Genomic DNA, 24465 nt, shown 5'->3' with positions numbered 1-24465 from the left:
GTGTGTGATGTGTGTGCGTGGCGGGAGAGTATAACAAGCGGTACGCAGGAGAGCGTGTGGAGGGAACATGCTTTTTCAATGCATTGAATCCATACGCTCGAGGTTGACACGCGCTCTTTTTATTTTCTTTTGTATTTTTGTGGTTTTTTACTTGTCAATGTTTATGTCATCTGCTTCATACACTTTCTTGCCACGTCAGCTACAACCGTCCATCTAAATCTAATATCGGAGAAAAATAATCTATTTCTAATTTATATAATCGTTTAAAAAATTAATTTTTATTATTTTTTAAATACTATCGCAATTTTTTTTGTAAGAATTGATAAAAATTATTTTTATAGTTAGCTACTTAAATAATAAGTAAGAAAAGAAATTCAATTGTAATTTAGAACGAATTAAAAAATTTATTATTATTTTGAAATTAAAAAGTATCATTTTTATTTTTTTCTATAAAAAACTAAATAAAATTATTTACTTAACATCTCGTCTCATTTAATTATATTATTTCTTTTTTAAAAAAAAAATAAGAACTCAATTCTCTAACTTTAAATCCATTTATAAATATAGAAGAGTTCTAAAGTTAATTAATATTTTTAAGGTTGAAGATGTCTTTTTTATTTGTTAACATTAGTAAATACTTTATTATTTTTCTCATATAGTCTATGATCATTAAATTTTTTCAAATTTTTGATAAAATAAAAAAATAAAATAAAATTTTAAATAAAAGAAAAATAAGTTTTGATTTTTTTAAAAAAACTATTTGATATTTGACATTATAGATAATAATATGTCTTGTTCTAAAAATAGTAACTTTATAATTTGTTAACCTAAAACCAATGTCATAATTATAAAAATAATAAAAAATTTACAATTAAAATTAAATTTATTCACAAATTATCTTTTTTATAGAGAGTATAAAAGAGAAATACTTAATGTGTAATTTAAAATTAGTTAAGCCTCCTAAAAGAATTTAAAAATAAAAAAGATATTTAAGCTTTTTAAGAAAAAATAAAAATAACAACCGACTAATAATAAATATATTTAAAATTCAAGCCTCAATATTGTATTCTATTGGCTAGATTATATTATATTTCATTGTATAATATCATCACAAGACATATATGTATTAATTGGTGTGGGACATTTTGAGAGAGAGAACAAATGAGCATGTGGATTCCAGATCCACACCCGGGAGGAGTGTGGCATCCACGACACCAATGGTTGACTTGATGACAAAGAGCGTCTTTTTTTTTCTTATTTTTATATTATTTTTAATGTCTTCTTTTGGAGAAGGTTTAAGATCATCATTGCACAATTTTATCACTTGTATTCATGATGAAAGTGAATTTAAAAATTTGCTACAGGGAAAAAATGAAAGACAGAAATTTATTTGTCAGAAATTGAGATGATACAAGAAGTATCAGATGAACAACCACCATAAACTAAACTGGTGTATTCGGCCAAAGAACAAAAATTAAACTATACAAGAAAGGAAACTTGTGGATTACTGGGAGTTTCACCAAACTATATTCACTGTATATTACTCAAACCTAAATGCATTTGCATTCCGAAGTTAAAATGGAGGATATATAAAGGCTATTTGATTCTGACTCGATTTTAATTATATTTGTGCCTATATATGAAATCTTCAGGTTCTTTTGCAGCCGAGCTGGAACTTCCGGACCTTCATTCTTCCATCCAATGCAAGTGCCAAGACATCATATTCCTCCACATACCAGAGTTCAGATACAACTGCCTGAATGATGTTAAGAAGCACAATGTCATTGTTTCTATATCAAAATAAAAGGAAGACTGTCGAGGGTTGGTTCAAGAAAACAAAAAGACTTCTCAGAATATAATAACAGACCACAAATCCACGAATTTGATTGTTTAGGCGTGCAACTAGCTCATGGAAAAGTCGGAGTTCTTCTGAAGGCTCCTGTGCAGGACAGCAACAAATAGACCGAGCCTTTAGTACAAACAAGAACATATGCGTGCTACCTATCTTACTATGACCTGTGCGGACTTAATGAGGATCACAAGAACAATAATAACAAGTCTTCCTTAAACATGTGAACAGACTTAATAAAAGAGGCAAAAGTAAAGCCATTAAGCAAACCACATATCAGCATCAGACTGCAACTATAGTGCAATCTTATATGAAAAGGTGTCTATTTCCTAAAGGATCATGAACCCATTTTTAGCCATCACACTTAAAAGTAAATGGAATACTTGAAAGGTACATGATATGCAAGAAAAGTCTACAGATGCTTACTGCGGGTGAATCTTTGGGGTGGCCCAGAAGCCTTGCAAAGGACGTGTGAAGAATAGCAGCATCATACTGCAGCAGGAAATGACAGCAAATTAGTAAGTGCCACGAACATTAGTAGTTTCAATAGCTGCTGTTAGCATATCATATACTCCTTCTCCATATTGCTGTTGATGTAAAGGAAAAGAAACCATTGATATGGAGCTAAGCAAGAATATGACACAAGGCATTAAAGACACCAATACATTTAAATAGATTTTAACATGCAAATTCAGCAAATTCCTGATGGGAATGTCTCACAGTCTCTAGTCATCTTGATTCAAATTAACAGAATGTGTCCATCACCACCAGAATTTCTAATTCCAAGAAAAAAGAAACCCCCAGCTAGCAGTAGAGGTGGCACCCAAGATTTTACTTCTCTCAACATTTCAAGGGCGGAGGTGCTGCAGGAATTCCATATGCAAAAAATGCAAGAAGAAGAAAAAGATGCCATAAAAGCTACAGGAGAAAGCGAGGTTAAGCAACATTTTGATGCATTTACAAGACTTAAGGCTGATTTGACCATAAAGATCCTGATATCCAGAAGTTTGCTCAACACCTCAAGCTATTGGAACTCTCCAGGAGGTTGCTTATTTCTCTTACAGTAGAAATAAGAAATGGTTCTTACAAGTTGCTTTTCTGGGGCATGTGGAAGTGCGGTTCTCAACTTAGCACGAATTGTTATGGGATCAGGTCCAGAGATCACCTACAATGCAAAAAAATAAAAATTGCAGGGTATTAACACTTCCATATATTAAGCTTCAGGATTATTTTTCAACCTTTCCTAGTAGATGCTATGTTCAAAAACATTGCAGAAATAGTGGCACTCAAATATGAGATCTATGCATATACTTGGTAAAATGAAGACTACTATGCAATTACAGAAAGAAATCGTCACAACATAAAAAGGAAGAAAAATAGAGATCAAATTTTCAAGCTTAGCTTGAATGGCAGATAAAGCTTTGCAAATTAATTAAAGAAATTTGGACCAAAGGATAAGCAGATCATTAAGCAGAATAAAGTCATTTTCTTTTTGGTTTCATAGGTTTTGGTTGTCAACCGCATCTCTACTTTCTAGGATAGAAATTTTAAAGGCTTAAGCTGAGATTCAGCAATACAGAATGTCGCTCCGGCTCCATACTTTTGCAAATGATAACCCATGATGAATGCATGCAGCTATGCAACTAAGAATATATGATATGCAAATCCAAGTGATTTCAATATTGTCAGACATGTCCCAGATGCAGGGAAGAAGCATTCCCCTTCTTTGATGAGTTTTTTTGTCATAGAAAAACAGCTAGACTTCAGAAGATCAAGATACATTTAGATTTAGCAACAAAAAGTTTCAAATAAAATCCTTATGTCTGGTATGATCATAATGCTCAAAAAGTCATCAAGGAAGCAGAAAAAAATGAAAACAATAAAAAGAGAAAGAAAGTGACCTGCCAACATCCAAGAAGCACACCAGTCGAAGTCAAAACCACTCTATCCAAAACAATTTCCAAGGGACAGAGGCCCTCAGCCACAGATCCAACAGCACTGGCTTCAGCTTCAACCTGACAAAATAAAAGAGGAATCAAGATCATTGATACTCCAACAAGGAATCAAAAGGCACATGGAATGAGCCCAATGAGCAAGTTACCTCATCTTCAGTTGCAGGAACAGGCCCAATATGATGTGAGGCATGGAACATGCTAAAATGGTACACACTAGAGTTCTGAAACCAAATCGCTAATCAAAACACATGTAAGCATGGCAACAAGTAAGCAAATTTAGAAGGGTGATTTTCATTTTAACTGAACTACTAACTCAAAATTTCAAAAATATCATTAACATCAATGAGTAGGCTGAACAATTTTTTACCTTTATCAAAGTACGGGCTAAATATACGTTTCACAGCCTCCCTGCGACCAGCCAAGCAGAAAACATCATATTTTCATCAACTAAGTAAAACAAAACAACTAACTAAAAATTTCCAAAAATGCCCCTCCTGGCCTAGAGACATAACATAGGAACACAATCAACTGGAGTAAAACCAACAGAGATTTGTAAATAAATCGTTGAAAGATCAATATAATCAACAATATTAAGCATGCACTCTAAGCGATTAAAGCTGCACAAATCTCCTAAAAGGACTCAATTTTTTTGACAATCTATCTACCATGGACGTTACTTACTGCCTCCCAACAACCCCTACTCCCCCTCACTCTCTCAGAAAGTAAACCAGTAATCCTCTTTTGCAAATCAAGTACTTGAGTTAGTCATGTAAGAGACTATGTTAGATCATTTCTATCCGAAAACAAGTACGGTTATATGAGTTATATTTCTAATTTGCAAATAATCTAACCAGTGAAACTGCAGAATTATAATAGATTGTAGTTTTAATGTAACATATCTAACCAGATAAATGATACAAAACTGTTCCAGAAATAATCAAATTATCTAGTTAAGCTCATTAAGTCCTGAATTTTATACTTCTTAGTTCGTAGAAGAGCCCACCCATGGTAACAACTTGGTTTATAACTAAGCAAATTACGCGGCATGAAAGGAACTTTGCTAAAATAATTGCAGAGGACCAAAAAAAGACAAGGTGATGAGTAATTGAATACCATAGGTAAGCAATTATTGTCAAAAATGAATGCCATGCGAGAGGAACTATACCAAAAAATGTAAAAATGCATCATAAGTAAGCAGATGCTCTGCTACGTGCCAAGTGCTCACAGGGACCAGGATTAACCATCTAGTGGATTTTAGCTAAGAAGTAATTGGTAAAGGGTGAAAAAGTCCAAATATTTGAGCTAAGCCACTTGGGCCACAACCATGTTCTTCCATCACTTTTTTCCCCCACAATCGTAAAGGACTGATAAGCTCATATACACCAGCCTTCTCTGACACTAGAAGTGCTTGATGTTTTCTTCTTATTGCTGAAACAAAGGATGAAGCAATTTCCTTAACACAAAAAGATACTGCAAATTGCCAAAAGCCCATTTTATCAGCCACGTCTCACATGCCTTTGTCTTTCTCTTCCAGCTGCCCCATCCCCTCTTTCATTTTTATTTCTATCTATATATATATATTGTTTAATTGAATGGCTAAATCTTTCTTCTTCTTCTTTTTTTGTGCCAATTCATTGCCTTGGATTGCTTCTTTGTTAAACGATGAGTTACGTCCTAATTAGACACTTCGAATCGCAATTAGTTAATCAAACGTTAATATAGTAAACCAGAAAAAGGCATAAGAAGCTAATAAAAAAAGACTTACGAAATACGCACTGAGTATTCTGAGCTTAAATACAAAACATTAGCCCGCACAGGAGGATTTGCCGCCTGTGCATACAAAAGGCAAGCCTTGGTTTCACTTCTCAAGAGAACAGAAAGATTGTTATCAAATCAATTAAACTTCAAATAAACTTACCTTAAGTACCGGTGTTACAGACCCATCTTTCAAGGTGAAAATATCTGAAAGTGACAATGACTGAGATGTTTGGCCATGTTTAAGGAAAGAAGGTCCATTATCATCCAAATCCCTTGCCATTTTATCATAAAGTTTTGATCTTTGTTCCATATTTGAAAGAGAATCTGATACAAGTATTTGCCAACTTGTTAGTACTCTTCCACTGTCCTTGCTGACCATAGATTTAATAACAATCAAATTCAGGTTAAGCAAAAAACAAAAAAGATGGTAATTTTATCTATGTACTTATTTATCGAGTTTTGATTGATCAATAGAAGATAATAAAGCAATGATCTCTAATTTAAGAAAACAATAATAACAAAGAATGTATAGGAAATTAATTATACCTGAAGAAGAAGAAGGGTAATTCTGGGAAGGCGAATTCTTGAGAGCAAGTTGGAGGATTGAGATGGAAATGATGACGCAAAAAGACCAGATTAAAGTTACAGTCTTTGAATGGCTCCACCAATTCTTAAGCATTCTTGTCGTTCCCATTAATTGGGCGATAGTATCATGCTTCTAAAACCACCACCACACCAGGGCAACACCACAATTCAATGTTGATGTGATTCAAGAAGCAGGTCTCAGTGACAGACAGTGACAGACTAACAGACTGAGGTCAAGTTTGGGCCTGGTCTGAAAATAGAACTCTATTGTTTAATTAAAAACTTGATTAGGCCATGTACCTTATTGGGCTTTCAAGTAGCTTCACCCAACTCTGTTGTTGGATTTTTCTATTATCATTGTTGTAATCAGGCAATGTTAGCATGAGCATTATTATAATTTTTTCTAATGTTTAAGATTTAATTGAATCAAATAGGCAGTAACAAGTGCATCAATAAATACCAACCAAATCAACCCTTCAAATTAAATATAAATATATATATATATATATATATATAGAATAATTTAATGGTGAAACCATATTGAGTAACATATAAAATATTTTTGTGCTTCTCCTTCAGCCGACTCTTTAGTATTAAAAAGAAAGAAGAAATATATTCTAAGTCTTTCTGTATGGCATTTCAAAAAAAGGAAGAAAGAAAGAAAAAGTAGGATATGGTAGTAGGCTCCTCCTCCATGTTTGGGTGGGAGGTTCCCAAGATAATGGTGTATGAGGTAGCAGAAGACAGTTAATTAGTTATGCATACAAATCATATTCCTACGTAATTATAGCCCACCTTTCATATACAGTAGTAGTAGTAGTTCACCACATGATGACGTTGATTAATTCTGGAGGATTTTTTTTTTTTTTTTTTTTTGTAAAATCAGAAAAATAAAATAATTGGTACCGACATCACACATGCACTCTTTACTAAACTTTACCCACCCCTTTTCATTTCATTTTGGTTTACTTCACTGTTCACTAGCATACATCATGTGTACTGCCATTGACATGTCTCAGACACAGGAGGCTCTTTGCTACGAATATTTTCATACCTTATTTGTTATCTCCACTTTCAAATTTAAGAGAAATGAGATGCACCGTGCAATTTCATAATCTTATTTAAATATTTGGATCCAACTGAATGAATGTAATATTCTTGCTGTTTATCTTCTTTTTCTTTAATAACATCTGATGGTGAGTAAGATCCCTGCTATTATCGAAGTTCCAAAGGAAAAAATGGTTTAATTAGCAGCTGAGGAGCCAAAAGAAAAAGAAAAAGAAAAGAAAAAGAAAATCTGAAATGAAGTTATTACTGTAAAAGATTCTTTAACTCATCTTGCAGACGCTACTCAGTTGGCCTGCTGCATGTATTGTGTTGGGTTAGGGTTGGGGGAAGGACTTTGACCCAGCTACTATTTATAAAATGTGGGACACCCTCCCCGCCAGACCAGTAATTGTATGAAAGAGGAGCCCTTTGCTTTGCTTGGTTTAAATGTTGCAATCATGATAGCAGGATATCTCATTTTCCATGCTTCTCTCATTTCTTAACACATTTCACTTTTCCAACTCACCTAATAAATGTCTCATATATCAGACTTTTTTTTTTTAAATCCCTTATGATGAATCTCTGACTCTTTATTTGCACATTTATTAAAAATAAAAATGAAAATATTTCATCAAAGGTCTGGATATCTCACCCTGCATTATTACACAACCACTAGAAAGAGAGACCATTGAGAAGAGAGGGAAAAAAGAAAAAGTTTAACCATCAATAAATCATAAATTAGAATATTGGATCACTAAGAACTAGTGACCCAATGGCTTAGAAGCGAAGCAATACTAATGTGCGAGTCGAAGGGGTGCACCCGAAGTTACAAACACAAAACATTTGGGAAGGGTTGTGGAGGAGGAGGTGGGTCAATACCCACTCTCATACATGCTAACAACCAACCTGCAGGCTAAACGCCAGAAGGCAGGCACATGTTTGTGTTATGCAACAACATAATCATCAAATCAAAGAAGGGATTAAGAGATTTTATGGGCCCGAATTCTAATCAGTATCAGAACTTAAAAGAAAAGTGGGAATTAAGAGATTTTATGGACCAATTTGTATTAGAATCTATTAGCTAGAGACTTAACACCTAATTAGAAATCTTTTGTTTCTTAAGCAGATGCCGACTTGTTTTGTTCACTATCTATAAGAGAAAAAAACAATTGGATTTAGATGGTCTAATCATTGTATTTTTTCTTTTAGGGATATAAGATTCTATGTTTTTGGAGGGCCCATTTGGCTCTACAAAATGGCTCATGTCCATGTGCAATTTGAGTGTACGAATGGAAGAGAGGATAGTGGTTTCTATTAAGCCATGATGGATTTTGACACCATTTGCCCACACACACATCGAAGATCAATAAATGCCAAAACATGTGCTATTCAATTGGATTAATGTCCTATACTCCATTGCTTTCAAGTTAGAACATCAAATTTCATAAACTTTTCTTAAGTTAATTGGTCTAAACTAGTATAGTTTAGTATTTCTAATTCAAAATATGAGCATATAGTAAAACCTTTTAAGCTTTGAGAACTCTAAGGTTATATTCTAAGGATTATTATTAGTTTAAGACTTACTAAGCTAATTATTATATATCCATATTAATGATTTTGTTTTCAAGTAATTTTATTATGAATTCTTCAACTAGGAAAAGAAAAAAAGAAAACCTAATTAAAGAGACTGAAGAGGAGATTCACAATAACAGTAGACAGGAGATTTATTTGTATTGCTTGATGCTTAAAAATGTAGAGTTTTTAATAATTCCCTTTATTTGATTAAAAACTCGATTTTCATATGATTAGAGATGCAAATATTAATTTCTAAAACTTTAGCTGTAAACATTGATTTTAATATATAAATATAAGATGTTAAGGTTCAAATGTTGCTGCTTCCCCTAATTAAAGAAATACGCTGCATTATTATTTTAAAAGAAAAAAAGTTATAGGAGACTAATCAACCCTTTTAATCACATTGTAAAACTAAAGGAAATGCAACAAACTAATTTATCAGCTGAAGAATATGCTATATGATTTCAATTATCTTCAATCAAACAGTAGTTCCTTCTTTTCTAATAATAAACAGTCAATAACTTTTCTATTGCACTGTTGCTATTCCTTCGCTTTCTTCATCATCTTTGACCGGTAGCTTCCCTAATGACATAACCCTTCACCACTAACCCAGCAGATTCCAGTCTGCTGAATGCTATTTCAAAGAAAGTTAAAGGATTCATCTCCTATAAGGATATATATATATATATAATAAGAACCATATATATTCATTAACTTATTAGGAAGCTGTTTACATCAATTAATCTTCACTAGACCATTTCCCGTTTGGTGTTGCTTCTTACAAGTTTGGAGTCTATACATACTTCTGCAATGCAATATAGGATATTTCTTGTACAAACGACATGGCCACATGAAATTGATGTTTTATCTTAAGCATGTACACCGCAATTCTCTCTCATTTGTGCTTTAAAAAAAAAAAATAAAAGGACCCCCCAGAAAAACTAATGAATCCCCATCCCCCCATTATGCCATACTTGTCATAAAAAAACTAGAAAAAAATTTTAAAAAAAAAAAAAAAAAAAAAAAGAGAGAAAAGTGCATGGCTGGATTGGTGCTGGCTTGGCATTATAAGAATTGCAAGAGTACACTGTGACGAGCCCTAAACCAAAATTACATTACAAGTAGTGTTGCAAGAATGTACCATATGAAACCCTAAACCGAAAAATGAAAAGCGGGCAGTAATTGATAGGTTAGCAACCTTAGTTAGGACCCATAGCAACAAACACCAGTTTCTCCATTAGAAAGGGGAAAGGAAAAGAAAAGAAAAGAGAAGAGAACTCAAATTGCCAACTGTAAGAAAGAAAGAAAGAAAGAGAGAAAGAGAAAAGGGGACGAAAGAAACAGATAGATATAATAGAAGGGAGACAGTAACAACTTATAAGGGATGGTATAATATGAATCGAAGTGAAAAGGAAAAAAACACTCAAGATTCCACAAAAATGTTTATTTCTCAGTAGCCTAGCTAAGACCCAATCATTCAATGTGCCCATCAAGAAAAAATGGCCCCACCAAAACATACGGGTCAGATTAATTTAAATGAATGGTGGGTCCAATCTATCTATCTCTCTCTCGCTCTTGTAGTAGGGTCACTAACACCCACCACCGATCTCTATGGTGCCAGCAAAACAAACTACTCTTTCCTTTTCTTTTTTTTTCCTCTCTTTGATACATTCTTTCTTGCTTTCTCTCTTTCTTTCCATTCATCTCTATAATATAAAAGAGAGAGAGAGAAAAGAAGAAGAAAGGAAAGAGAGAGAAAGAGGAATGATCCACCTGTTTGTCAGTGACATTGTACATTGGTTTGGGCAATAACCAGCATCTGGGTCCCACCACCTGAGCCAACACCTGGAACTGATAAGGGTTTGGGTCCCACTCTCTTATTAACCCTTCCCCTTCCCCTTGCCATCTCTCTCCCCCTTGAGATTCATGGCAGTGATTTTAGAATCAGAATGAATGTGAATAAAATTAAATAATTAATATAAAAATACTGCATTGCAGTAACACTGTTTTATCTCTTTCACTACACTACCTTTATAGCCTTTTCACCACCACCTCACAGTCCAGTCCACAAGAAAAGAGATAGAAAATTCAATTGCCAGTTTGATAGGAGACTTAGCATATATATAAAATTAATCCAGTTTCTCCAACACAATTAAAGCATTTAAGTATATGCATATATATATATATATATATATTAGCAGCTTTAGCCCTATAAATAAATAAATAAAGTTAATAAAAGAAAGAAAGAAAGAAAGAAAGAAAAGTTGCACAAACAATGATGATGATGGGATATTGTGTATAGTAAGACTAATTATAATTTATCAAAACCAGCCAATACCCATGTTAAAATAATATTGTCATCTCATCTCTCGATCAAACCCTAAAAATCCCATATTAATCACACAAAAAAATTTCTTTGGAATAATTAAAGATTAAGAAAAGAAAAGGAAAACAAAACTCAAATCCAAGAACAAATCAAACCTCACGTGTGTTACACATCAAACTACACAAGTGGGGGATGATGATGATGATGATGATAATACTGTTGCAGCCGCTCCGTGCTAATGATCACGACGATGCTTGATTTATGAGTGATGACTTGTTGTATCATGTCGATCATCTCCAGCGCAGCCGCCGCCACCGCCGTGGTGCGAGTGAGACCCACTTGCCTGTGAGTCTGACATAGCAGAAGGCCGATAAGGATTTAATCCGGCAAGCATATTTAAATGGCCTTCACTCATACTATTTCCACCACCACTACCAATACTAGTAGAACCACCCAGTTGCTGCCCTGGCAACAAGGCAACAGGAGCAGGAAAATTCATAAAATGCAAACCGCTGGACGTAGTGCTTCTATACAAAGCACTATTATTGACAGAAGGAAATGTCCATATAGGGTCTCCACTCATAACTTGATTATTAGGATTAGCTAGCATCCAAAAATTAGCCGGAATCTGACTATGGCTAGCAGCTGGAATTGCTCCCGTGCTTGATTGCAGCAAATAACTACCCATCTGATGTTGCTGCGATGATAAATCTTGCTCGCTCCTTCTTTTCCTGCTTAAACTCTCTTCAGTCTCTGTCGATAACTCTAATGAAGAAGTATCTCGCAGTTCTTGCTTTGCTTGAAGCACTGCATTTAAGTTACTAGATTGGAAATTTAGAAATGTTGGTGCTGGTGAAGTGTCTAGCCCAATTCCGGGGAACAAACTTCTTCTTTGTTGCATAGAAAAGTTTGGATTAAAGCTTGCTGACCTTAACTGAGAAGGGACTGACATGCTTGAACCTGAGCTACGTAGAGATATGTTTAAAGAAGTGAAATTTGCTGGGATAGTACCTGTCCCTGTAGCTGCGATCACTGCTGGTTCAGCTTGTTGAAGTAGCCATTCAATGGTTTCACCATCTGATTTGTGACCAAGTTCTCTAGTTAACTGGAAAACCCTAGCAGCACAAAGAGCAGGCATGCGAATTCTACGCCCACGTCCATCCACTTTCGTGTGTCTATCTTTAGTCGATGTTCGCTTTGGGGGTGGTTTCTTGGATGGCTCTGGAGCAATTTGGAGACCTGAAGAAGAAGAACGGTTTAGGGCAGTATTATTGGCGGTGTTATTATTGCTATTTTTGCTGTTATTGTTGTTTGGTTCATTGGAGATTGGGAGAGCAGAAGGGTAAGGAGAGGAGGAGGAGCAAGGCTCATCTTCTTTCTTTTCAAGTAATTGAAATGGGAAAGTTGGGCGGTGGTGGTGATGGTGGTGGTGGTGGTGGAGCTGATGATCATCTCCTCCTTCCATGATGGCATGAAAATATGTGGTTTCTCTAATGGCTTAATTTCTTCTTGTTTTTGTACGATTATTATTAATACTATTTGTTGGGTTTTTCCCCCTATTTTTAGAGATGAAAGAATGAAAGATTTTAGTTTAATATGTTCTGTGTGGGTCTTGTTTGTGTATAGAGTTAGAGAGCTATAGGGAGAGAGAGAGAAGCAGTATCCTCTTTCTTTTTATGGAGTTTTTGTTTTTGGGTGCCTGCCTGGACTGGAATTCTCTTGAGAATTGATGTTAAGAGAGAGAGAGAGAGAGAGAGGATAAGGAGGAGGAGAAGAGGGCAAGGCAAGCTTTAAGCAACAAAGATAATGAGTGGGAATTATATGAGTATACCTTTAAAAAGCAAAATTTTTTTAGAAAAAGAAATAGCTTTGTTGATGTGCTGGAGACGGAGAATACCTTTTTTTTTATATATAATTATTTTTCCTCTTAAATAAAAAAATATTTTGAAGGAAATAAAAATCAATAAATTATTTTCGTTTCAAAAGATTTAAGAGAAATGATAACAAAACTAAGAGGGGTTATTTAAATAATAAAAAAGAAAAATGAAAATTGTGGTTGGACAGACCCTTTGGTTCAGAGTCCACGTGAGGTGCTCTTTTTATCATTCAATCCATAAAGACAATGGTGGCCGAGAGTGGGACCCAATCCCAAGTCAAAAAATTGAGAGACTTAGAAAGGAAAGATTATAAAAACCGGGTCCCATCTCCATTCAAGTAATCATTTCATATTTTGCCTTTAGGCTTTAGCCCTTTGCCTTTGTTCTGCACCTTTGTTGGGGGACTTTGGGATTCCTCTCTCTCTCTCTCTCTCTCTCTTTCCTTTCCATTTGTCCCTTCGGTTATTTCTTTTCTTTTTATACATAACCATTAGGGTTAGGGTTTCTGATCACTTGCATTTTTTTTTCTTTTTTGGTTTTAATTAGCATTGCCCAATATTACTGTAATCATTCCTTTTAATTTATTCCATAATAACATCAAATAATATCATCATTTGTTACTCATTATAAAACCCATAAACTCCGCCTTAATAATAATATTACAGTAGATTGTAGCAAAAGAAATGGTCACTCAAGCTACCCTTAATCGGCTATGTATAACAATTATATACATTTATTATTTCATATACCGAGTAATGTGCTAGAGCACATCAAAGTGGCTTGGCTAAAATGGATGAAAAAATTAATTATTAAGTATCTTTAATTATTTGCCAGCTATTTTATATGACAATACACCGTTAGTTATCAATTATTTTTCTCAACACTATTTTGATTTTATTATAATTAGCATGAGTATAAAGGAGCACAAAAGAGAAAAATAAAAAGAGAGAGCACAGTTGGTATATTTTAATTAAACTTGCCAAGGCCAAGCTTGTATTTATTGATCATAATTAATCATTTCAATTAATTTTTAATACCACAACTCATGATTATGTTTAGTACTCTTGCTAATTAAGTTTTCCAACTAGTTAGATATGGTGATTAATTAAATTGCAGTATTCATTTGATTAAGAATTCCACAGGGCTAAATTAAACATATTAATTCCACTGCCAGACTGACTAATTAAATGTAATTCCTTGTAGTCAATATTTGCTTCTGTGCTCAATTATTGGTGTCAGTATATTAGTTTACATGAATTTTTTTAAAAATTTTTCTTTTACTGTCCACTTTCACAAACTTTTTTGCGTTGAATTTACTTACATTTTACATTCATATGATAGAGAGAGAGAGAGAGAGATTCACCAAGTATTGGAAGGCAGAAGCCCTACTCAAAGTGTAGCTAGATGTTAACAGCCCCCATAAAATAATACCAAAAAGGCAAAATAAATTTTGCTACTAAATGAAACAGCAAGAAACTAATGTTGCAGACGAAGAATGAGCAGAGATTTTTTGAAGGTTTATATGATATATACGTGCGTGTTTGGATAGTTAAGAGCCCACCCGTAGTCGCCATAGAAGCTATTGAGGACCACTCAGCAGTGTATATATATATATATGATCTTCCAAAAACAACGTTTATCAACGACAAATATACATGTAACTATTTATAGTCTTATTCTGAGTAGGCTACTGGTTTTGCTCCAGTCAATCTTACTCTTTTTCTCCGGTCCATTTCTCTTTAATTCTGCTCTTTTTTTTTTTTTCTATTTGCGTTGGGGTGGAGGGTGATTTTGTACCCCAATGGACCACTAATTAATATCTTTTCTCTTATTGCAATTCGTGATAGTTGCTGGTCTATTTTAATTCTCTTAGTAATTAGCTTCCACCTCGATTCCAATTCATATATAATCTCATGTACTGCACAAAGTGCTTAGATTATAATTGGCGAAGTTGGTCATGAAATTGGAAAACCAATCAAGAAAGAAGAAAGAAATATATCAATGGGGCATCTCTTTCTCTGGTCACATGACATTGCATGTAACCAGCATATTGTTTTGGATTTTAGCAATTTGACTTTTAGGTATGTATTATTGATGCTAATTTAGATGATTTTGAGGTGATATTTCCTACATTTTGGAGACATGTATACATGGATGGCAGCAGCAAAAGAATGGATCAGAGTAGCATTAAGGAATCTATACATTCGTATCAAGTTAATTAATTATTTCTCAAACACTAAACTTCACGTAGCTAGTGCCTAATTCTGGGTTTAATTTTTTTTTTTTTTTCCATTATCTAAATTTGGAAAGTTATCAATTATGATTTTACGATTGCCATTTGCCAACTAATTTAGTTAATGACCTAACTGAATTGGATCTATTCATTATGTAAATTGTAGTCCAGCTATTCAACAGATAGAAAAACAAAAATGGTCTTGTAGTAATAAGTGGTCAAAATCAGTAAAGATTTAACCTATGTGCCCTGGTTTAACTTATCGTCATCTGATTACTACTCTGTCCCAAATAATTGATGGGCTATGATGCCACATTAAAACATTTTCCCTTTACAATACAGGTTTGGCCACCATTAGACGTGGTTATTAAATATATAATAGCAGAATTACATGCACATATTATTTTAAAATTAGATAATTAATATATAATAAATTACTTAGTATTAGTAAATTTGTATTATTAGTTATCAATATAATAATATAAGTAAACTCATATATTTAAGAGAAAAGACTCAAATTTGCCCCTAACGTATAACCACTAGTGCAAATTGGCCCTCCAAGTTTGTCTTAGCCAGTTGCACATAATATCTCGCCAAACGGAGTTCTTAAGCCCCTCTTTAGAACAGAGCTGAAGAACGGAAGATCGTTAAATGCAACTCCCCTTCAAAATGTCCGCCAATTCCTCAAACTGCCACTGTTACTGCCGTCACCAAAAGCTACTTTCCTGAATGCAAACCAATTGAAAAAACTTCATATACTATACACAAACAATGTCTCCATAAAAAGATCTCCACCTTCACTAACATTGTCTACGACGACAACAAACAACGATCTCAAAGACCGAGTAATATCATGTCTAAACAAGCTCTCAGACCGCGACACGCTCCTATTGGCGACAACAGAACTCGAAACCATCGCTAAAACTCTGGCAACACTCGATGCATTCTCCTCATTCCTCACATGCATTTACAACATTGATTCTTTCTGTCAGCTGTTTAACCTCAGTTAAAATCTGTTCTCTAGTTGAGAACTTACAGAATCTGCAGTTCACTTCTTTGTCTGTATAGAGATCTAAAAACCCTGATTCAACTTTCATTGTTGGCTCTGGACAGGGAATTTTGTTCCCATTAACGGGTTTGAGAAAATCCATCAAATCTGCAATCCATTCGAGACGCGTAACTGTGCCTCTCCAGGCAATGGTGATATCACGGTGGCCTAAACATTTAGTCATTTCGTTGTTAGAAATGGCGACGTATCCAATCCAGTTAGCTTTGTTGCTCCACATTTTAGACCACTGTGATCGCTTGAAGAAATTAGGGAGGATGATATTATTTATAGCGTAGAGGTATCTAGTGACTTCATAGCCATGATGTGTCAATACCCAGTGACTCGAAAAACCTACATCGAATGAATCTGCAACTGCCGCAGTATTTGGAATAAGGGTCGTAATCAAAAGCGTCATAGCAAGCTTTTTGTAGCAAAATTTTCATGAAGGACATTTTGAAGGGAAAGGAGATTGATATCTTTCAAACAGCTGATGGAAGGAGTGTAGCAGGGGATTTTACTTACATTAGGGTTAATTGAAATCAATTGGTTAATTTAGGATTCCTTATTTTCTATGAAAGGGAAAGTGATGAAAGAGAAGGGGAGATGGTGATGCAGAGTTTACCATTTGCCACCTCAGTTGCATTTAATGGAAGTTTCTTCCGTTCTTCAGCTCCATTCTAAAGAGGGGCTTAAGAACTCCATTTGGAGAGATATTGTGTGCAACTGGCTAAAAGAAAACTTGGATAGTCAATCTGCACCGGTGGTTATACGTTAGAGGCAAATTTGAGACTTTTTCCTATATTTAATCCATAAAATAATTTTTTAAACATATGCTCTTTTATTTGATGTAACAGGATGATCTAGCTAATTAATTTCGAAATCATCATGATAATTTGTTGTTTTCTAAATCATATAGAAAGGAGGGTCTAGCTAATTAATTTCCAAATCATCATGATAGTGTGTTGTTTTCCAATACAGAAAGGAGACGCATTAAAATCTAGAACAAGAGTGTCTAAAGTTGAGCATTACATCTGTCTTAAAATCAAAACTTGTTACGAACACAGAAATTCAGAAGGGCTCGTCTAATTTCTCAAGCCGTTGCGAAATCACCAAGCTGTAAGAATCCAATTAAATAGGCAAATAATGCTCTTAGAAAACCATTACATAATCAGCTTTCGTTTTTCTGAAGAAATGGATCTAGACCACATGATTCTAAAAGTTGTAGCTTTTGATCATACTAATGGCTATTACGAAATAGAATTACTGTAAAGGCTTTGAAATTTTTCTTAATTAATATCCTGTATCATGCTTACGAGAGGGTAATCAACATCAGAATTGCAAATCCAGTGATTAAGATATCTATAAAAAATAGAGCTCCTTAAGTGCCATCTGTTTGTATCTTTAAATCGTAGCTTTGAGATAGTTGCATTTCTTATATTCATTGCATATGGTTTTTTAAATGGATTGATGGGACTCGCACCGTAGCTTTAACATGTGTATATTCCAGCAACTTTTAGAAAAGATGAACAACTTCTTTTAGTAAGTAATTAAGCTAATTAAAAACTTAAACAAAACCAGTTAAGCATATTAGAATGTATCTATCATTGAATTTCATTCTCTTTTTAATTAGTTAGAATAATTACACCCCTAAATCAACAAGGCACTGCATAATCTGAACACAATAAGGTCTCAAGTGTGTTTGGTTGCCAGGATTATCGGAATAAGCCACGGCACAAATTTCTCTAATTTTGTGTTTAGCATATACACAATGACATAATCAAATAGAGCCTTTGTTCTATTCCAACTGTAGTTTTTGGGTTATTTCTTTAAGAGCGATGGATAAATCTCTTCCATCTCTAGTGCCAAATTTTCTCTGTATATTTCACATAAAATTAATTAAAATAATTTATATTTTCGTAAAATACAATATTAAAATTAATAAAGTATTAAAAAAAATAGTATCTTAATATTTCATTCATCACTTTTAGATAAATTATTTCAAAAATAACTGGAAAATTTTATATGAACAATACAAAGAGTCTTTCAAGAACACAATCAATTTTTATAATTATCAAATTAAATTAATTGCATGTTTTCAGGCATCGATTGGCACCTTCACAAGCTTTCTTTTCATTTTAATTATCTTTTTCTTCTACTAAATGTCCATCTATAGCAAAACAGTTAAGGACAGATTATGATGAAGCTTAGGTCATTTTCACTTTATCTCATCACTGCTGCTTTCTTTTATCTTTTTTCTTCTTTTGTTTTTTATTAAAAAAGAAACTTTCATTGGCACGTGTGATTAAATGGCAAAAGAAAAATTAAAATAAAACCCTTTTATTTATTATTTAGTAAAGATAGAGGCCATGCATAGAATTTGGGCAGAGCCTCACATGATGTATGTAGCCTTCAACAAGATATTCTGGCCCTTATCAGCATTCAGCCGTGCTAGAGTACTTTTATAAAACAAAAATTAATTAATAAAACTTATCATATATCTATAATATAAAAGAAAATATCATTATTTCTTGCCCATATAAATTGTAAACTGTATGTGGGCCAAAATAAAAAAGAACTATACATATAGCCACATGACAACCTCAAAAGAAAATAAAAATGATATAACTAGTTATTATAATAACAAAATCACAATACAATGTAATAGAAATTGGAGTTATATGAAGCCCTAAAAATATTATTATTTTTGTAATTATATATATATATAGATATAAAAGTCTATTCACTATACTTATCAATGATTATAGTTTTTGATTTTCTTTTTTATATATATTCTTAATTGGGAGAGTGTGTGTGTCTTCAGTTGGGCTAACTAGAATCCATAAGTGAGGCAGCAAAGAAAAACCCTATTCATAGATAGAGATGTGGCCAATTTTCTATCTTTGTAATGGGGAGGAGGGGGTTGGATATTGTGAGGACCAACTCATAGTTTTCTGTTGGATTGTCCTACATGACAGCATTGTGGACCTTCTGGTGCCCATGAAATGTGGACGAGATATTAGCAGCTGCTTCCTTTTTTTGAGACCACATGCCTTTGCCACTTATGCATGGCTACTTGAAGAAGACAGTTTACCAATCTTGTTTATCTTCTCCCCCTTATTAATATCTCTGTTGGAGATTGATTTGCCAGCTTTCCGGTTGCTTCAGTATACAGTGTTTTCCTATATCCCAGCTTTCTTTTAACTATCTAAATAGATTGCCATATTTAGTTGATCCCATGTTCCTTCTCGCAATTTTCTTTTTCAATTTTCTTTATAATAGTTTTTTTTTTTTTTAAGTATTAATTAATTTTGTTCAATTCTAATCTACCTGATAATATGACTATTGATACAGTTCGGTCCGACACTCTCGATTCCTATGGATTTCTACTTCGCTAGCTACGTTGCGTACTGTTACACCATTAATGGAGTCCATTCTAGTTTGTCTAAGAATGTCTGGTGGTACTAGCACAGTAGCACTTGCCTCAGATCATAAGAGTCATGGGTCGCAATTGCTAGCTTGATATTTAATAGCTCTCGAGTAGCTAGCTGCATATCTTTTTAGATTTATGGTGTGACCCATCAGCTTTTATTTAATAATTTTCTTGTCTATGAGCTTTGATTTTATAGTTCCTTTACTCTGAATTGCTTGATTTCAGACACTGAACTATAATTCAGCCTGATGACAAATTAATTCCTATATCTAAGCTTAGATCGCATGACAATATATGAGTCTTAGCCTGACCCAGAGCAGACCTCAAAATCTTTTCAGGAATTAATACTCCTTTGGGCTGACTGAATTATATATGTTCAAGACTCAAATCCATTTTCACTTACATGCTAACTTTAAAGGTTAATATATGGTCAACCAAAGCCCAAAACAAAATCATCCTGTGTTTAACCCTTAATTTAGAGAATTCCTTCACTTAATTGATAAAGTAAAAACATTGGAGCTGCCCCTCTTTTATAGTTGACTATAATTTTAAATGATCAACTGAGATTAGAACTCGAAATCTTTCTCAATTAATTAATAATAAATATCATAAGTAAAACCCTACTAAACAAATCTCATGTTTCTTTTTCTTTGACTGTCTTTTTATTGATCTATAATAATTAAAAAAAAAAAAAGAATTGTAGGATTGTTTTGTAGCAATACAGTCCAAGCTCCAAAAGAATAAAAAGATGTAAGGCTACTAAAAGGAAGAATTAGACAGTTGGAATCTTTCCATTACTACTGAAAAATTTTAGAACAGGAAGTTGGGTCACATCAATTTCCCTGTTATACCATTTAGATATCAATTCACAGGCTTTACTTTCATGAAAATCCCTGTTAAAACAATTTCTGCCTCCAATCAAAAAAAGAAAAAGGAAAAAGAAAAGAAAAGAAAAGAAAATCTATCCCCACTTACAATTCTTATACAAAGATATCCATTATCTAAGATCCACCCAATTGAGGGTAAGCCCCACTTGAATCATGTAATCACGTGAACAGCACACCTTAAAATATTGTTATGTTGTTTAAGCATTTGCATATATAATAAGTCAATTAGTCATTCTCAATTGTGTCGTCTAACATGTGATGTGGGAGTTATCTTTTTTGTAAGAAAATAAAATTCGATTGAGGGTACTCCAAGTTGTTAGGATGATGTAATATATTCGCTTCATACATTCCTATTTCTGGTTCCAATCATTTTGTACCAATGCATTATGTTTTACTCTCTAATTCCATACTATACATATATATATATTGCTACTTTGTGGTCCATTTCCAATGGAGCTAAAAGAAAAAAAGAAGAGAAGAGAGGTACTCACAAAAACCGATTGATTTTTTTGAAGCATTTCATGTTTCACTGGTAATAAGTTATTCAATATTTTGAAAAAAATTTGAAATTCGAAACTGCCCGTTATCTACATTAATCTTTCTAGAGTGATAAAAACTAGAATCATGATACTTACTTTAAAATAATTTCATAATTGAATTCTAATTTTAATTCTTAAATCTAGATTACAGATGTTAATTATTTGAATATAAAAATATTATGAACTCATAAAATTTTATAAGAAAGTGTTAGAAATAAATTATTATTAAGAGTAATAAATTAAGTTTGGTGTAAAAGTGTTACCCAGAAGAATATAAGTTCTTGCATAAGCAAAATGACAAAAAGGAAATCTATTCTTTTGAGGGGAAAACAAAATCTTTTTTTTTTTTCCTATGCATATATCATATTTAATCACATAATTTTTGGTACGATAAATATAAATACATACACACACAGAGACTAAGATGAAAGCAATGCAACTCCTGCCATGGATGCTGATTGCTCAGAGGATACAAGAAAACAACAATTTCTCTTTCCTTTGGAATCTTTGCTACCAAACATATGCGTTTCATGCAAAATTTTATAACCTTTTCTTTTTTACATGTGTTTGTATATATCTTCCATGGCCACTTTTACATTTTGATGACATCAAATTTTCATTTTTAACTCTATTCTGTCTCACAAGAGAATTAAGATTCCATTTTCTATTTAACAGCATTCAGCTACATTCAAAATTTTAGTATATAAAAAAGACTATAAATAGATTAAACTATCTAATTGTAAGTCGTTTTTTCCTCTTGGGATTTAGAATTTATTTCATTTTCGACTTAAAAATGAAATGTACGGTGAACGATAAATAATTAAATAATTCATACATAAAAAGGGTCCGTCTCTTTTAAACATGATTTTGTTTGCATTCTAAAATAGATAGAAATAAACTTCAATCCTACCCTCAAATTTATTTGATTTTATTGTGGATTCAAGTGATTGACTTAGCCAAGAAATAGAAACATAATAGGATAAAAGTAGAATAAGATGCCCTCCAATCCAAGTGGGTAAAGTCAGTACTATTTATCTACTTATTTATTTATGTAATATTTCTTTTTCGGTTTCGTTGTCCACAATGAGACAAACCACATTCGTCATTTGAGTATCTTATCCATAAAAATCTTACACACAGCCAATCACAACACTCCAACTAAAGCTTGAAAGTGACCTTCAATTCCATATTTTTTTCCCATATCTTAATTAATTCTACATCACGACAAAGTAGTTAATAATTTTGGACTGTTTTCAATTTTCTAGGGATCAAATTGAAAATAATTTCAGCTGAGTCTCCCATAAAGTCAAGGCGCTCCCATTAATTGGATATCTATGCTTTTAGTTTAATAGTACAAATATTAAAGAATTTTATATTTGACTTTTATGCATGTATGTATTGTCTTCTTTTTATGGTTAAATGCTTCATTGCATATTTATCATTTTTTTATAATTATTTTTATTTATAAAAATTATTTATCACTTTTATATAATTTATAAAAATATAAACCGATAATAAATTATATAATAATATATAATCATTTTAAAATTTTTTATTTTATTTTTATCACTTGAACTAAACTTCAAATGTTTTATATGAATATTTCAATTTAACTTATAAATGCATGTATTTGATTTTATTTTTATATATATAAATGTAACACTGACAGCGTGATAAAAGAAAGTATCAGTAGCAGAACAGTAAAATATAACTTGCACAACTCTCGGGCTTAAAGAGTAATTAAAGGAATCCAATTATTATGGCCTAAAATAGTAATGAACGTCCACTCCAAAATTATATGTAAGGTTCGCTGGGGTTTAATCCCAAATGGATGAGGTTAGGACATTAATTGTCCATAATTTAACCAAAGAAAAAGGAAAAGAAAGCACAAACTCCACTTGGTACTTCTCTCTGATGCTTCCAGTATTTGATTGAAGACAAACTCTAATTCTACACCTCATTTACTCTCTTCTTTTTCCTTTTTCCCTTTTGTTTATTCCAATTTCACTAATTCTTTTCAAAATGCTGTCTTCCTTTTTCACACCACTATATTCATACATATTTTTCTTTCTTTCTTAAAACCCAAAAAAAAAAAATATAAAAAAACCCTATTTTGCGTTTCCTTTATCTCAGACATTACATTTCTTTTTTTCTTTTTTCCTTTTTGTTTTTAACATTTTAACTCTGAAGATTACTTGTATATGCATTTCCTTGTTGATGGTATCTCAATCAACTTTCCTTTTTTTTTTTTTTTTAAAAAAAAAAAGAATTTTGTTTTTAAGATAATAATGACTTTTTTTTCTTTTTCTTTATTCAATCTTCAAGAAATAAAATGAAAAAGAATAGCACATGTAATGTTTAGACTTTAAAGACATACCTTTTAGCAACAGATGTCATTAACAGGTACACAGCATTATCAATATGGTTGGATTCTAACTTCTGATTTTGTTATGGCTCGTGCAAAAGCTGCCACTTAGGTACACACATCTAATCCAACTAAAAACAACATGCTCACATTACATTCATTAATTTCAGCAACTCTCTCTCTCTCTCTCTATATATATATATATATATATATTATCCTCTTCCTAATTTTCTCTTTTCTGTTGACATGATGAGTTTTGTTTACCCTTTTATTTATTTATTTATTCATTTATTTACTTTCTTGATTTTATTAGTTAATAGAAGAAAGAAAGCATCCGGTGGCAATATTTATTTACATTCTATTAAAAATATGGGATTATTTATTGCTGATTTTTCTTAAGAAAAGAAAAAGAAAAAGAAACGGCTATTTCAGCTATCTTCACTTTCAGTTTCACTTTTATTATAGAAACGGATATGGAAGGAACTTAAAAATAATAATAAAATGAAAAACTTAAATTTCAGGCTTTCAGCATTAATTTAAGAAAAATCAACAGACATGTCCTTGGTTTTGTAAACCAAATTCAGGGAAGATATCAGATATGAACAGCAGGTTGACATTACATATGCATGGCCCCTTGAAGACAATGGGGGACGGGTAGCTGATCTTTTCAATTACATCGTATGGTTCCTCCTTGTAAATCTCTTTTATATGTATATTATATAATTTGCCTGAGATTACGATATTTAGCATCCAAGCAAATTTAATTCATAACATTTTATTTCCGGCTACAATTTTCTTTTTATTAGTAATACTATTCTAAGAGAGTTATCATTATTAAATTGAGTTTGCATTTAATAAGGTCGACCTTTATAGACTGTAACTTGTAATTACATTAATGGAGTATTCATACTTTTAAATATTTAATGTGATTAATTAATTTCACTTGTTCGTTTAAATGACTCATGACATTATATTAACTTCAGCTTCCTAT

General features: G+C 32.7%; 2 protein-coding genes across 3 annotated transcripts; both read right to left on the bottom strand.

Moving 5' to 3' along the window:
- Positions 1 to 1367: 1367 nt before the first annotated feature.
- Positions 1368 to 6382, bottom strand: LOC8277404. 2 transcript variants are annotated; one of them, XM_002511516.3, is made up of 10 exons: positions 6109 to 6382; positions 5723 to 5886; positions 5570 to 5634; positions 4172 to 4212; positions 3951 to 4039; positions 3751 to 3864; positions 2937 to 3014; positions 2276 to 2341; positions 1868 to 1939; positions 1368 to 1756 (listed from the first exon to the last, which is right to left on the bottom strand). In XM_002511516.3, exons 1-10 carry the CDS (start codon positions 6254 to 6256, stop codon positions 1649 to 1651), a joined length of 945 nt encoding a protein of 314 aa, XP_002511562.1. In that variant the 5' UTR covers positions 6257 to 6382; the 3' UTR covers positions 1368 to 1648. The 2 variants fall into 2 exon arrangements, with proteins under 2 accessions (XP_002511562.1, XP_025014823.1); XM_025159055.2 differs by having other exon boundaries at positions 5723 to 5933; positions 6109 to 6249.
- Positions 6383 to 11163: 4781 nt separating this feature from the next.
- On the bottom strand, positions 11164 to 12920 carry LOC8277405 (transcription factor TCP14). Its single transcript, XM_002511517.4, has one exon. The coding sequence runs from the start codon at positions 12558 to 12560 to the stop codon at positions 11355 to 11357; it is 1206 nt and encodes a 401-aa protein (XP_002511563.2). The 5' UTR covers positions 12561 to 12920; the 3' UTR covers positions 11164 to 11354.
- Positions 12921 to 24465: the final 11545 nt, after the last annotated feature.

The sequence above is a fragment of the Ricinus communis genome, chromosome 4, assembly GCF_019578655.1.
Source record: "Ricinus communis isolate WT05 ecotype wild-type chromosome 4, ASM1957865v1, whole genome shotgun sequence".
In the NCBI taxonomy this organism is placed as follows: domain Eukaryota; kingdom Viridiplantae; phylum Streptophyta; class Magnoliopsida; order Malpighiales; family Euphorbiaceae; genus Ricinus; species Ricinus communis.
This window is presented reverse-complemented; position numbering and strand designations above follow the sequence as displayed.

Coding starts and splice junctions, on each gene's coding strand:
- LOC8277404 (XM_002511516.3), bottom strand. CDS start 6,256: ATGGGAACGACAAGAATGCTTAAGAATTGGTGGAGCCATTCAAAGACT. Junction 3,015..3,750: donor TGCTTCTTGGATGTTGGCAG/GTCACTTTCTTT, acceptor TTTGCATTGTAG/GTGATCTCTGGACCTGATCC. Junction 2,342..2,936: donor ATGCCCCAGAAAAGCAACTT/GTAAGAACCATT, acceptor TTCCTGCTGCAG/TATGATGCTGCTATTCTTCA.
- LOC8277405 (XM_002511517.4), bottom strand. CDS start 12,560: ATGGAAGGAGGAGATGATCATCAGCTCCACCACCACCACCACCATCAC.